We start from the raw sequence: 15,362 nt of genomic DNA on the forward strand, positions 1-15,362 counted from the left end.
TACTGGTGCAGGAGAGCTGTTTCTACCTAAGTTCCAAGCGATCTTCTCATGGGCAAGCCAACCTTTCTGCCTCCGCTCCTTTATGAAGACTACTTACGCCTCCTACGAATCCCATGGACTTTAAAAATATCCAAATATTTTCTCTCTTTCCAAGTAAAACCTTAACCCCGGGTTGCTCACCAAGCTGCAACCCTGAGGAATGACGAGGGCGCATCGGGGAGGCTCGGAGACTCACCTGCAGCCTCGTGTTAGACGCCACGACCAGGCCGTTCCTCAGGATTGAGTGCCAGTTCTCAATGTGGGAGCCGCTGGAACAGGGGTGGTGGGGGGGGGGACATAACCAGAAATCAATGATATTTTAAAAACAACAATAAAAAAAAAAGTCACGGCGCCTTCTGAAAGTAGTGAGTTCCCAGGTCGTGTTATGTGTAGTTGGCTGCTCAGAGTTCAGAGTTAGTGTAGCCGGCTCCGCACAGAGGTTCCTCCCACCCAGGGCGGCAGGAGCGCCACCCCTGCCCCCCACACCCCACTGAGCACTGAGCACTGAGCACTCACTGAAACGCGAAGGTGCTGCCGAAGAGCTTCTTAGCGGCTCTGAAGTTGGATTCTTTGGCTGGTGGGCTGCTGAGAAGCAGGAACTGGTGTGGCGTGTGCATGAACTTCAGTTGCTGCCGGTGACAAGGAGGACAAACGGGAAAATGCTCAACTCAACGTGCAATCAGCCTGCTGACAATTTCAAAGTTTACCGGTTCCAGAACTAGCTAGCTTCACACCATCAAGAATTTAGGTTCATCACATTAACAGAACCATTCATTAAGAAAAACAAAAACCCAACCCTGTACACATGACAGGTCATGGAATTGCCCATACGAAGGACAATTCTTTAGGCCAGCGGTTCTCAACCTGTGGGTCGCGCCCCCTTTGGGGGTCGAACAACCCTTTCACAGGGGTCGCCTAAGACCATCGGAAAACACATATATAATTACATATTGTTTTTTTTATTAATCACTATGCTTTAATTATGTTCAATTTGTAACAATGAAATTGGGGGTCACCACCACATGAGGAGCTGTATTAAAGGGTCGCGGCATTAGGAAGGTTGAGAACCTCTGCTTTAGGCTAACAGAAAAAGGACCGGAGGCCAACACGTCATTTACGTGTAGATCTGCCTTCCTAATTACATTCCTTCTTAAGAACTTTAGTATTGAATTCCCTACGTGCACACTAGCTATTCAACTGGGGAAACCGTCCGAGAGTTTGCTAGGCAAAAAAGAAGTTAGGTCAAGCGGTTTAAATAGCAAAAACGATCATCATCATGCTGCGTTTGCATATATTTATGAAATTGGAAATGGCCTACATTCAAATATTGTCTCCTGCTTTGTTCAGAGAAAATGCAAAACGGAACCTTTGGGGATAAGTTGATCGCCTTGCACCGGGGAATATTCTCATTTAGGGATGCAAGAGAGGGCTCTGCAGATTAGAGAGTCACAGACAGGGAGCTGAGAGTCCAGGAACCACTGCTCTCGGGGGACGGGCAGAGCTGAACGCAGTCTATTAGCTCGCTCGCTGTTTTGTAAGCGACTGGGCAGGTCAGAAAGGTACCCGGAGGCATGATCTTCTCCGATACAGAAAAGCAGCGCTGCGCCAACGGGAGGCCGACCGTGAGAAAAGGCAACGGCCTCTTTCTGGCCCGTCCCCAGGGGACAGTCTTCCTACCACCTTCGGAATAACTGCCTCAAACCGACCCTGATTTACTTAAAAGGCCAGGGCGTCAGCCGGCACTGAAACGGGGCATCTGGGAAAAGCTAGAAGATGGTGCAGATACTGCAGATACGGCAGCTTCACCCTGAAGCAACGGCCTTGACCCAAGTCTAGTTTAACCTCCGGAGAGGCTGCAGACACCCACAGGGCCAGTCCTCCCCGCCAGCGCGGCCTCCGTGCGTGGGGACATGCGAAAGAGCAACTTACCCTGTTGACTGGCAGTTTCACAATATGTGACCTATTACTTGAAATAACCCTGAAATCAATTAAAACAATCAATCAGTCAAAAACATTTGCTGAATATATTTAAAGTTTTATTCCTGAGTTGGCGAGTGATTGAAATGTACTTTTACTGCGACATAAAGTAAACTGAGTAATAATTTTATTTAATTACATCATTTTGCTTTGCTTCCTGAAGCAATTTAAAGAGCTTACATAACAAAATGATATTTTAATCTGGGAATACGTTAGTCATTTCTTCTATAACTTAAGAAATAATTTTTAATAATAACAATCTCAAAAATTAACAAAATGAACACCTCTGAATATACTTTCAAATAATGATAATCTGAATATTACAAAGATCAGAGGCTGATCCATCATCTGCTTCCTTTGTCCCTCCCAACATTACCTAATTAAAAATGCATTTTAGCCGAAACCGGTTTAGCTCAGTGGATAGGGCGTCAGCCTGCGAACTGAAAGGTCCCAGGTTCGATTCCGGTCAAGGGCATGTACCTGGGTTGCGGGCACATCCCCAGTGGGAGATGTGCAGGAGGCAGCTGGTCGATGTTTCGCTCTCATCGATGTTTCTAACTCTCTATCTCTCTCCCTTCCTCTCTGTAAAAAATCAATAAAATATATTTTAAAAAAATGCGTTTTAATGAAGACCTTTTTCCTCGAGCACCTGAGAATCTCTTTAGGCTGACATATACAATGATTTACATACAGACTGTTACTCAGCATTAGACACTGAAGCGGAAAAGGTTAAATTCAGGTATCTGAAAGAATTGGTTCATGTACACAAAATAATAAGCAGGGGAAATGGCAAAACATTTTGGTAATATTTTTTAACCTTGAAAGAGGGTTGACAACTAATGAAAGGTTATTAATCAGGCTGACTTCAGGGGGAAAAGAGATGAGACAGCTGAGATCTGTATGTGAGATGACTAATGCGAGAACTTTAAAAGTTAAAATGAAAACTATAGGTTGTTTTACTGAACTCAGGATTTTAGTAACAGATCATAAAACATTCAAAGAAGGGAGATTTCTAAACTTAATTTTTGTCCCAGTCTCATTAAATTAAACTCGATGTGTCCTGTAAAATTCTGAGGAAGTGAAAGTGAAGCCATCAGAATCCGGGGGCACCCAGAGTCTGTTGCCTTCTCCCAGCTCCACATTCTGTAAAGACTTTCCGGCTGGAGACGGAGTGAATACTCCTCGCACCCACCTCTCCGAGTTTACGCTTGCATTACTGCGTGGTACCTGTGGGGAACCCCGCAGCCCGAGTGTTCAGAAACCTCGAAGAGACACGTACGTAAACCCTTCCACGGATGGTGAGCAGATACTACTGTTTTCATTGTAAAAATGAGAAACCAGCCCTAACTGGTTTGGCTCAGTGGATAGAGAGCATCAGCCTGAGGACTCAAGGGTCCCAGGTTCGATTCCGGTCAAGGGCATGTACCTTGGTTGCGGGCACATCCCCAGTAGGGAGTGTGCAGGAGGCAGCTGATGGATGTTTCTCTGTCATTGATGTTTCTAACTCTCTATCCCTCTCCCTTCCTCTCTGTAAAAAAATCAATAAAATATATTTTTTTAAAAATGAGAAACCAGCGGGCAAATGATTTGAATGGCGCTGTGCAAGGTGGGTCGTCCACCGCCTCCCCTGGTAGCCTGGCCTCCTTCCAGGGCCCCTGACCAGGCTCCTCCCCTGCTGTCCTCGAACGAGGAGCTCACCCCAGGTGCACGGTCCTTGTAAGGGAGCAGATTCCACCCACCCACATTTCAGACCAGCGGTCCACAGTGGGCGAGATTTACCACTTAGTCCTCAGCTACAAAGTTAAATAAACCGAAAACTGCTTCCCCACGTCACCCGGTTCATTGCGTTTTTTACACAACAGACAAACCGCTGTCAAACTGGCTGTGCGTCCACTCGGCCGCCGACAGCCGCTCCTCCCTCAGCGAGGGGCGAGGTCTAATGACAGCGAGCTGGGAGGCTCGTGGAGAAATCACAGCCCCAGAGGCCTGCACAGGGAGCCCTGCAGGTTCTGTAACACAGGCCTCCCCCGGAGCAGGTGGAGAGAGGGCGGTTTTCAGGAAGAGAATGAAAATGCGATACCATTGCAGCAGGGGGTGCGCCAGCGGGTCCTGCTTGTCCATCTGCTTCTTGATCTCCAGATACGGGGCCTGAAAAAGTCATTGCACGTCTTGATCGTCCTTAAAACTCCCCCTCCTTCCCTTTTCGCAAAAGAAAACTCAGATTGAGCAGGCAGGCATGCTTCCATCTAGCGACGCTTGAAAGACCGCGGGTGACATGGCAACAGCAACCATCACCCAAACCGCTCCCCTCCCCCCGCACTCACCCGCACATCCTGCTGAGGCCTGAGCCTGGCTTCCCTGCACTCGTCCGGGTCCCTACGGGTGACCCCAGGCCCCGCTGGGCCTCCGTTCAAGGACACCCGAGGCTGCCACACCACAGACGGCGTGTTGTACCAACCCACGCGGCCTAACTTCTCAGTAATTCCCCACTTACCCTCCTAAATTCCCTACCCCCGCCGTCCTGTCTCCACTTCCCCATAACCCTGGCCCCTGGCTGTCCTCTGTTGAAGTGTCAGCCCTCTGTCCCCTGGAGGTGAGCTGGCTCCTCCACAGGCCTCCAGTGACATCTGCCCTGCGCCTTCAAGGGTCCCTCCCGGGCCGGTTCTCTGGGACAGTGACAGTTCTCAGCTAACATGGAAGCAGGACTTGCAATAGCTACGACTCAAGCTCAGATTGAAGTAGCGACTCAGGTGTAGATCTTTGCATGAAAAAAAGGGCAAAATCTACCTAAGAAGAGCCCTTCTCTTACGAGCATTTAAGGGCATTTACCGGTCACAGAACCAAGAGCGATCTGTCTGGGACACGGTAGGTCTATGTGGAGGACAGTCCATGCTAGAAAACAGGCCAGTGTAGTGTGATGGTTATGCCGAGAGGTTTGAAGTAGGTGCCCACGAAACCTGACAGCACCCCACGAGGTGCCCGCGAGAGAGGGTGCAGTTATGTTCACTGTCTTGACGGGAGTGGAGGCATCAGACGACAGAGTGACTGCCCAAGGTCACGGGCCACATCACTGATGAGCAAGTTGTACAAAGTGGGCCTCGGACTGGACCTCCTGGGCTGACTCAGCCGTCTCCGCTGCCTCCACTGAGCCAGAATAAAGGACGCCGCTCCCACCAGAGCTGACCCAGAGCTGACCTAGAGCCGACCCGAAGCCGACCCAGAGCCGACCCAGAGCTGACCCAGAGCCAACCCAAAGCCAGAGGCACGGGTATTTTTATATCCAAGAGTGACCTGGGTCCGGGGTGGAGTATAAATATCCCGCACAGAGTCCCTGGTGATCAGAGCTGCTACTTAACTTTGAGTGAAATGCTGCAATAGGTTCTCTTTCCCCCTGGGTGGAAATGCATTTCATTTTATTTTCCTCATGCAAATATATTTGTTAGAACAGAATCCACATAATACAGAAAGGTGGGGGCATGGAGAAACAACTGCCAAGGATGCCGAAGGAGCAAGGAACGCGGTGTGGGAGTTCAAGGCTCTTGTTTGCCCGCGCCCGGCACGGACTATTTGTGAATGAACGGAGGCATGTTTGCCTGCATGAATAATTAACTATCCAGAGCATCCATAACCAAAGTTGGGAACGTGAAGGCGCACTTTTGAAGCACGTGTTCATAGACTACAGATGATGCGGGGGGGGGGGGGTTGGGGGGGCAGAGAGTGGAGCAAAGCCTGTCCCCTCCCCACCCAGGACTCCCTCCTGGAGAGAGGAAGTGACCCAGGTAACAATGCTCATCAGCCCACGGGCGCCTCCGGGTGTGCCCACCTTGAACCTGAACCCATCATGTGTGTGGCTGTCCATCTGAGATGATTCATTTCTATTTAAAATGATGAGTTTGAAACCTCTCCCCTAATCTCGATCAGGGGACTGGGCCCCGTCATTCACGGGCATGCACTTTTCCAAGTGCCGGACCGCACACAGCCCAGTGACATGTCAGCCTCTCACCGCAAACCCCGGTCCTCGCTCACCAACTTTCCCACCAAAGCCTCTCTCCTAAAGGCCAGAGACAGAGCTCAGACCCTCAGGGGTCTGCTGTCTTCCAGAGCTGTTTGGAGGTTCCGTATCACGTCTAAAATATTTACGTACAATTTAACTTTGGTAAAATATTTGTTTTTACCATTGAAATGATGTTTTGAAATTATTCCCACTGATTAAAACTGACCGTCTAGGGCAGTGGTTGGCAAACTGCGTCTCGCGAGCCACATGCGGCTCTTTGGCCCCTTGAGTGTGGCTCTTCCACAAAATACCGACTTTTGCGCATGGGCCACGAAGTTTCAATCGCACTGTACATGCGCGCCCACACGTGGCATTTTGTGGAAGAGCCACACTCAAGGGGCCAAAGAGCTGCATGTGGCTCGCGAGCCGAGGTTTGCCGACCACGGGTCTAGGGAGAGGGTGCCAGACTTAACCTCTGATATCCCGCCACACCTCCGGGTACTCCAGCAGAGGCAGCACGCAATGCACCGGTGCGGTTTAATTAAAACGCCTCGGTACAGACCGCTTTAATGTTTCTACGACTTTAATTATGTCCCCACGTAACAGAAGAGTCTGCGTTGCACTGCGTGGCCAGCACTCTCAGTCTTTTTTCCCCTCAGACATTTTTCAAATAGGATTTTACTCCAGCAAAGCAGAACTGCCCAAGCCCACAGACGATATTCTTACCTGCGTCATTTCTCTAATAGAAGTGATGCTGTCCAGTGCTTTCATTACTCGATCGTAATTCTTCTTCTGTGGGAATGGAAAAAAATAGCATTTTTGCAAGTCTGCACGTTACTGGAGAAACATACGATTTCTGTGCGTGGATTCTCCATAATGACCGCGCTGTGCACGTAGGGAAGGCTAAGAAGACGGCCCAAGGGTGCAGGACTTATCACTGAGTTGAGAGGGAAGAAAAGGAGAAAGCAGCGCCAGGCCCCGTAAAGCACATGAAACCATGCCCCGCCCACAGGGGAGAAACTGTAAATACAACAAAGACGCTGCGTTCCTGATTCTGCCTTTCAGCTCCAAAAAATGACGGCCCGATGAATAAATTAAGCATAGAATCCTTCTAAAATACAAAACCCACTTGGAGTTTCACAATTTCATTTTGCTTTTATTTCCATTTGATCGGAAGATTGTTACCCAAAGGGGATGACTGACAGGTGTGTAAACACCACCATACACTCCACTGATCATTCATTTGTGAGCATAATGCAAGTGTGTAATGTACGCTGCTTACGAGGACAGAAAATTCTCCCCCGGAAATTTTTTATGGTCCGTGTTTCTAGAAAATGCTTTCCATATGAATAGCAAGAGAAATTAAGGCAATTTTAGCTGTTGTGCAATTTGAAATTTTTATTTCAGGAGGGTTCTGCCTCACAGCCGTTAATATTTATAAAAGAGTTTTCTCAAGAAATGCCAGCAATCGACACTATGGAATGCATTATCACTAACCTTCAGATAACCGAGGGGTGGGGAGGGCAAGGGACTACACCGAAAATATAACAGAAAAGGGGACATTTGTCCTTTTCATACATGATTCTCATAAGGAGTTACGTAAGTTAGAATCTCAAAAACTATGTAATGGAATTAAAACAATCCTATTGACCATTATCACTATCAACCAATGTCTGAGCAATATTTACTACAGCTGTTCACCGACCTTCCATGCCCATTTGGGAGTGTAAAGGTCAAAATGTGAGAGAATTCAACGGGCTTACTTTCATGAAGATGAAGCTCTGCAAGTGATGTGAAGGGTGGATGGGTAGGGAAGGAGCAGGACATGGGAAGGGTGGATGGATAGGGAACAGGACATGGGAAGGGTGGATGGACAGGGAAGGAGCAGGACATGGGAAAGACGGAGCAAATCCCGTCAGCAGAAAAGGAACCGGAGTCCCTGCAGTCACGGGCCTGCTCGGGGAGGCAGCGATTCAGACGGAAGAGGACACGGAGGAGCCGGCATTCTCAGCCGCGGAAGGGAGCCTTGAGCGTCGGGGCTACTCACCCTGGGGTTGAAGGCCAGCATCTGAGGGTCGTTGGGGTCGACCACGGAAGGGTATGGCTCGAAAATGACCACTTTCCTGGGAGATTCCAGCGCAGACCTGCACATGGACACCAGCAGGTCCACCACCTTCAAACACACACAGGGCACGGTTACCAACCTCCCGGCTTGGCCAGGCGCCTGGCCTGTGGCTCCCTCACGGTGGTCGGTCAGGGGAGATTCGGGATTGCTATCGGCCCCTCAAATCAGATTCAACCACAGCTGACCATTCATTTAAAGCAGCGGTTCTCAACCTGTGGGTCATGACCCCTTTGGCAGTCGAACGACCCTTTCACAGGGGTCGCCTAAGACCATCCTGCATATCAGATATTTACATGACGATTCATAACAATAGCAACATTACAGTGATGAAGTAGCAACAAAAATAATTTTATGATTGGGTCACAACATGAGGAACTGTATTTAAAGGGCCAGAAGGTTGAGAACCGCTTATTTAAAGGAATACCACCTGTTGCTTCCAATTACTCAGTCCTCATACCCCTTCAACAAGTGTTAAGTAAACTTATGTAACTTTAAGTTGTGGACCATCTGCCACTCTACTCCTTGCCACCACTGTATGTTGTTAAATAGTATAGGACTGCAGAGTATGTTTTTGTATAGGGATGGCCTAGCCCAGTGATGGCGAACCTAGGACACGCGTGTCAGAGGTGACACGCGAACTCATTTTTTTGGTTGATTTTTCTTTGTTAAATGGCATTTAAATATATAAGATAAATATAAAAAATATAAGTCTTTGTTTTACTATGGTTGCAAATATCAAAAAATTTCTATATGTGACAGCACCAGAGTTAAGTTAGGGTTTTTCAAAATGCTGACACGCCGAGCTCAAAAGGTTCGCCATCACTGGCCTAGCCTCCCTTAATTAGCTTTTTTTCTTTTTCTATGACTTTTCCTTCTAGATTCATTAGTAATTTAGTTATGCTCCGTAAATGAATAAAAATACGAAGCCAATTGAAATTCTGAAGGAAGTGCGGGAAGTCATACACTTAGGCATCTTCCTAATTAATTTTCCTCCCAGCAACAGGGACGGCTTCTCTACCTCCGCACGGTCTTTCTACCTGTTTTCCCACTTTTCTTCCTCTGCCATAAACCCCGGGACTGTCAAACCGAGTGCTCTCTCTCTGACAGGCTCTGCCCACTTTCTTCTCGTCTAGTTTTAAAAGCCAACAGCGCCCAGTTTGTGGCACCAGGGCCCACAGGTAAGTCTCCCGTAACACCTGTGCCGGCTCCCGTGCCAGCGTCACCCCGTGGGAAAGCATCACACCGCTTCCCAGGCCACAGGCGCGGGGCCAGCGCCGCCCTGGGCACCTGCGACACGACCGTCAGGCTCGGACGGACAGCGGGGCAGGTCGTGCCTCACGGGGACCAGCGGCCAGTCTGCTTTCACCCTCAGCCATCAGACATGCGCCGAATAGCCGGGTGCAGACAGCTAGTGAACCGGAACCCAGTTTGCGAATCCACGTCAGGAGGGACCGGCGTCCCCGGCGGTACCTGGGCCCCGGTGGCGATCTCGTCGGCGGCCTCGTTCATCACGCCCAGCGTCTGGAAGGCGAACACGCACAGCTCGCGCTCGCACACGGTGGGCTGCAAGGGAAGGGGGGGCGTCACCACCTGCCGGCCCACCGCCCGGTGCCAAAGGGACGGTGTCCCGTGTAGCACATGGAAAAGGGAAAGTCTCAGACGGCCGAAGAGAAAGGCATCACAGCCCGTTACTTCATGATGATGTCTGTACTGGAGTCACAGCTGGTAAGTGACCGTTGGCGGATCTAGTCACAGACAGGCTAGGAAATCCGTGTCGGCGAGGCATGGGCACCTGCACCGGGAACGCTTGAGCGATAGACAAAAACATCCTTCAATTGCCCTGGCCGGTGTGGCTCAGTGGATAGAGCCTCAGCCTGCAGACTGAAGGGTCCCGGGTTCGATTCTGGTCAAGGGCACAGGCCTGGGTTGTGGGCTCGATCCCCTGGGTGGGGCGTGCAGGAGGCAGCCGATCAATGGTTCTCTCTCATCACTGATGTTTCTCTCACCCTTACTCTCTGAAAATCAATAAAAATATATTAACTACACACACACACACACACACACACATATATATATCCTTCAATTGAAAAGCCCATCTCTCCTGCTTCATATGCACTCGCACTTGAGATGTATAAAAAGCACATCCCTAAACTGTACTAACAAGTACAGTGAAACCCCAAATACAAGTAAAAGGAATAAGAAAGGAGAAGGCCACCTTCTCCTAAGTCAGTGGTCGGCAAACTGCGGCTTGGCAAACCTCGGCTCACGAGCCACATGCAGCTCTTTGGCCCCTTGAGTGTGGCTCTTCCACAAGATACCGGCTCTTCCACAAAATACCGACTTCTGCGCATGGACCACGAAGTTTCAATCGCACTGTACGTGCGTGCCCACACGTGGTATTTTGTGGAAGAGCCACACTGAAGGGGCCAAAGAGCTGCATGTGGCTCGCGAGCCGCAGTTTGCCGACCACGGTCCTAAGTCATTTTCTTCGGAAGAAGCATGACTCCGCTCACATGCTCCCCAGCTCTTGAAAGATTGGTTTTGTCGCCAAGATTTTCGACTTCCATAACCTCCCGAAGTCACGGCCCTGAGACATACGCCGCGCCATTGCTCCGAAGAGCTCTCATCTCTCAGATCGAACGCAGTGTCGTCGTGTGATTTAATCTTTTCTCCGAGTCACGGCGCATTAGGCAGCCCATGAGGCCTAACGCGATGCCATCCCCGGGCCGCCACTCGCTCACTCGGCAGAAAAGGCATCCTTAGTGCCGCTGCCCCTCTGCCGGCTCATCTCAGAGGCCACTGGCCTCCGCTCCCGGTTGGGAAGGCCGGCCCCACTCGCAACATCCTTTCTGTTCGGAATGGGCTCCTGGGTGGCTTTGTGGACGTGGAGCGTAACCAGTCACAAAGGTTTCTGGCTGATGTTCCCCTAAGAGAATTTTTTTAAAAAACGATCTATTTCCTTTGTCAGTCTTAAATGTGCAGTTTGATTCCATTTCAGAAACATTGATTTTAGAGAGAAAAAGTATGGGAGGGGGTGGAGGAGAGAGGTAGAGAGAGAGAGAGACTGAGACTTTGTTGTTCCACCTATTTATACATTCACTGGCTGATTCTTGTATGTGCCCTGACCTGGGATCAAACCCACAAACCCTGGCGTATCAGGACGATGCTCTAACCAATGAGCAACCCAGCCAGGGCTTACTATTACCTATCTTAGTGTTCTGTTATTGCAGTGCCTTCAAGCAGTGAGGTCCTATGATCTAAACTGTAAACCTAGGGCCAGGGCCTCTCACCACTGTACATCATATTTGCAACGTAGTTCTTAATTCATCGCTAAAATCTTTCTCGCTAAAAAAGAAACCAGAAACACGGAACCCACAGGCCTTTGGTTCTCTGTCTTTCTGGCTGGAGCGTCCATGCTTTGGGCTCTTCTGTTCTGGAGGACAGACACATTGGGGAGGGAGAGGTCTATTGGACCTTGAGAGAGACAGGAATGCCACAGGGACAAGGACCCCTCCACAGTAAGACAGGACCAGGCATGGGACCCCTCGGCACCCGGCACCCTGCTGTCTCCGACAACTAGCTACTGAGCAGAGCTGAATTTCTACTCCATTTGGATGTAAAAAAAAATCACATTTTTGAACTATTCTTGGTATGATTTTTACTTAAGTTCAGCCTGTATTTCAGACCTTGAAGCACGTGGGGAAACAGGGAAGGTATAGAATGTGCTTTTTCATCCATTTTTCAAATATTGAAGTCAGGCCTCACACAGGAGACCTGGCTATTCTCTCGGGAGGTGAAAGGGGACACACCCAGGTCTATCCATGGGCTCGTTTCTTAAGAATTTTCATGGGACGCCTTAAAGTAGGACCACATTGTCGCCGGGTTAATTTCACCCTGAAGATAAGAGCTTCAGGGATGAACTTGGTCTGAGGTCCACACTAAGGTTGGATACACAAGACTATAGCGTCTCAGGCTCCTCAGCTGACTCGGCCTTAGCAGGACGGGGCCTGCTTCTCACGCAGAGAGAACGGACTCCCAGCGCGGACCGGTCCCCCCAGGGCAGGGGATCGGCCCCGGGCACGCGGCTGGAGCTGTGAATGAGGTCAGTGCTCCCATCAGGTGCTCCTGTGGGGAATGGGAAGGACTCCGAACCAGGGACACACGGATGCAGCCATGTGTCCACGGCAGGCTTCCCACTTTGCAGGACCACGACCCACACAGCCACGCGGTTTCCTCCAGGAGCTCAGCAGCTCGCGTGCAGGGAGCCGAGAAGAGCCACCGCACTGACCCCGGGCTGGCGTGTGCAAGGCGCGTGCGACAGAGAGAAGGGCACGCGGAGTTCAGAGGATAACACGGTGGCCGGCTCGGTCAGGGAAGCTGTCCTGCTTTGCAAAAACACGAGCCGTGTAGCTCGACATCTGAAAGCATCTTTAAGGCAGTTGCCGTGTTAACACTCCAGTTGGTCCCCAAACGTCCAGAACCAATGATCTGGTCTGGGTTTGGTTTTCTGATCAGGATCCAAACTTCGATGCCAAATTGGACAGTCGGGCATCTCTGGACAATGTTCCTGGTGTTAATGTGGGTGCAGAGCAGATGTGCTAATGGGAGAGTGCAAGCCCGGGAGTGGCATGTATGAACTTCGCAAACAGAGAGAAAACTGGGGCGTTCAGGTATTTCTAAGGAGGAAGTCTAGCTCCCCGTGTAGTAGCAACTGTGACCTGCTTGCCCAGACCGGAGGAAAGGGGCAGAACAGCACACGCAGATTACACTCCAGGAATTTTTGAGAGACTTTTGTCATAAAATAAAAACAGGTTTGGAGAAAAAAGAAAATATGTAAGCAACAGGGTAAATTCAGAAATAGAAATAGCTAACACATGTGACATTAGATCTATGAAAACCCAAGAATTTTATCTAATTTGTTGAATCTCCGATTGGGTTAGAACTTGTTCTTGTATCTCTGGGATTTATTAGTCTGTAACATGTCGTATGGATTGAATGTGTGGTCAATGAGTCAGTTTATTAACACTCCATAAGAAACTATATTTCTAATAATTTTCACACATTTCTATTAAAATTCTAGTGAAACTACTGCAATCAATGTAAGAAAGAGAGAAAAAATGAGTGACCCTGAGTTAGGTGAAATTTCTAACAGAATCCAAGGGCAGAATTTTCCTCTTATGTTCTCTTCTTTTGAAAATGAAATGTTTGGGGGTTTTTTGTTTTTGTTTTTTTTAATATATAGTTTTTCATTTCAGAGAGGCAGGGAAAGGGAGAGAGAGAGATAGAAACATCAATGGTGAAAGAGAATCACTGATCGGCTGCCGCCTGTACGCCCCAAACTAGGGATCGAGCCTGCAACTCAGGCATGTGTCCTGACCAGGAATCGAACCGTGACCTCCTGGTTCCTAGGTCGATGCTCAACCACTGAGCCACACCAGGCGGGCATGAAAATGAGATTTTTTTTTAAATTTTTCATTTCATGATCTGATTTCATAGGTCACTTACCTTACTATTTAAGAAACCAAAGTAATTTTTCTGATTTCCTTAGATACCAGTCTGAACTACAGCAACATAAAACCAAGTGATAGCTAGCTATGCTGGTGAAGATGTGGAGAAACTGGAACCATCATACTCTGTCGGTAGGAATATGAAATGGTCAAAAACATTTGGTAGTTCCTCAAAAAGTTAAACTGAGTTAACATATGTCCCAATAATTCCAGTAACCGATGATAGATAAGCAAATGTCGAACATCCATACACTGCATTATCCCGCCACAGAAGGAATAAAGTACAGATACATGTCACGTGGTTGGACCTTGAAAACATTACACTGAGTTAGAGAACCCCAAACAAAGGCCACAGAACACAAGGTTCCATTGACATGAAAAGCCCAGAACAGGCCAATTCTCAGAGAGAAAATAGACAAGTGGTCGGCAGGGGGTGAGGGGAGGGGAAATGGGGAGTGACCACTAAGCTACAGGGTTCTTTTATGGGTGGTGGGAATGTTCTGGAATGAGAGAGCGGTAATGGTTGTACAACAGTGTGACCATACTAAGCACCACTGAACTGTACACATTAACATAGTGAATTACATGTTATGCATTTCTTACCAAATTTAACCTCAATAAAAGAATTATAAACAAAGCTTGAAACTGGATAATTCTCCCCCAAATGCACATGGCTTCTTATTTCTATACCCCCTCTATCACCCCCTGAATGTGTCCGTGAGTTGCATCTTTTGAAATTTTACTGATTTTCTGCAAGCTCCTATACACCTCTTCTAACTGCAATACAGACCACCCTCTCCTCCCTATAGTGAGTATCTTAAATTGTGTGGCTTTGAAGAAATGCTGTTTACAAGTTCTGTCTCCCTGTTCACCCACATGTGCCTGACAGGTGACCTATGAGACACACACAGATAAACAAGAGAGACCACAGGCACATGCAGGAAATACAGGCACGTGAACGAAATATGTTCCTGACATGACATGACTCGCTCTGACATGGATTCCTTCAGACACAGTGACTCCTTCAGACATAGTGACTCCGTGGTCAAAATTATACCCCTTTACCTACGAAATAATCTACTCAACAAAGAGTATTTACTGTCAGTGCAGCTTTTCACGATTCCGTCTTCTGCCTTCCCCCCTTCCTGACATTCCCACTCCCCCCTGACCGCCCCCACGGACACTGACCCTGAGCATCGGGCCGTTCAGGAACACGTGCCGCTCGTCGCACACCACGCAGTGCTCATTCAGCACGGGGATCCGCTGCTCCGCGAACTCGATGGTCTGCGGGGAGCCACAGGGAGGGAATGAGGTGGGGCTGACAGGGACGTGACGCCCCCACCTCCCTCCCCCCACAGCCAAAGCCGCTCTCCAGCGGGTGGGTGCTGGGCTCCTACCTGCACGAGGAAGCCGCGGTCTCGGATGGGAACGCATTTGGCACCATTTGGCTGTAAAAGGCAAAGCAGAAGAACAAAACAATTCTTTAGAATGGGGAAATGGGCAGATTACGGCCTTTTGCTTTGCGCAGCCGTGAACGGAAGCAGACGTGCCCTTCCTAAGATCACCTGTAGCAGGAGCCGAGTCGCTGATCCGACATGGAGGGGGCGGAGTCCCTGTGCAACAGGACACTTTCTGCCATGAACCTTTGTCTGAACTAAGTGAACATGCCGCCTTCCTGATCTTCGTAGTAAAATGACTGGCGTCTTCACATCATCACAAA

General features: G+C 49.1%; 1 protein-coding gene across 1 annotated transcript in view; it reads right to left on the reverse strand.

Moving 5' to 3' along the window:
• Window positions 1-15,362, reverse strand: part of LOC102419868 (poly [ADP-ribose] polymerase 8) — a 128,102-nt gene that overhangs the window by 13,545 nt on the left and 99,195 nt on the right. Inside the window, 9 exon segments of the mRNA XM_023744176.1 lie at window positions 236-308; window positions 556-668; window positions 1,969-2,017; window positions 4,097-4,164; window positions 6,737-6,802; window positions 8,058-8,183; window positions 9,606-9,698; window positions 14,831-14,926; window positions 15,040-15,090. Coding sequence (XP_023599944.1) covers window positions 236-308; window positions 556-668; window positions 1,969-2,017; window positions 4,097-4,164; window positions 6,737-6,802; window positions 8,058-8,183; window positions 9,606-9,698; window positions 14,831-14,926; window positions 15,040-15,090 — 735 coding nt within the window.

The sequence above is a fragment of the Myotis lucifugus genome, unplaced genomic scaffold (genome assembly GCF_000147115.1).
Source record: "Myotis lucifugus unplaced genomic scaffold, Myoluc2.0 scaffold_434, whole genome shotgun sequence".
Taxonomy (NCBI): domain Eukaryota; kingdom Metazoa; phylum Chordata; class Mammalia; order Chiroptera; family Vespertilionidae; genus Myotis; species Myotis lucifugus.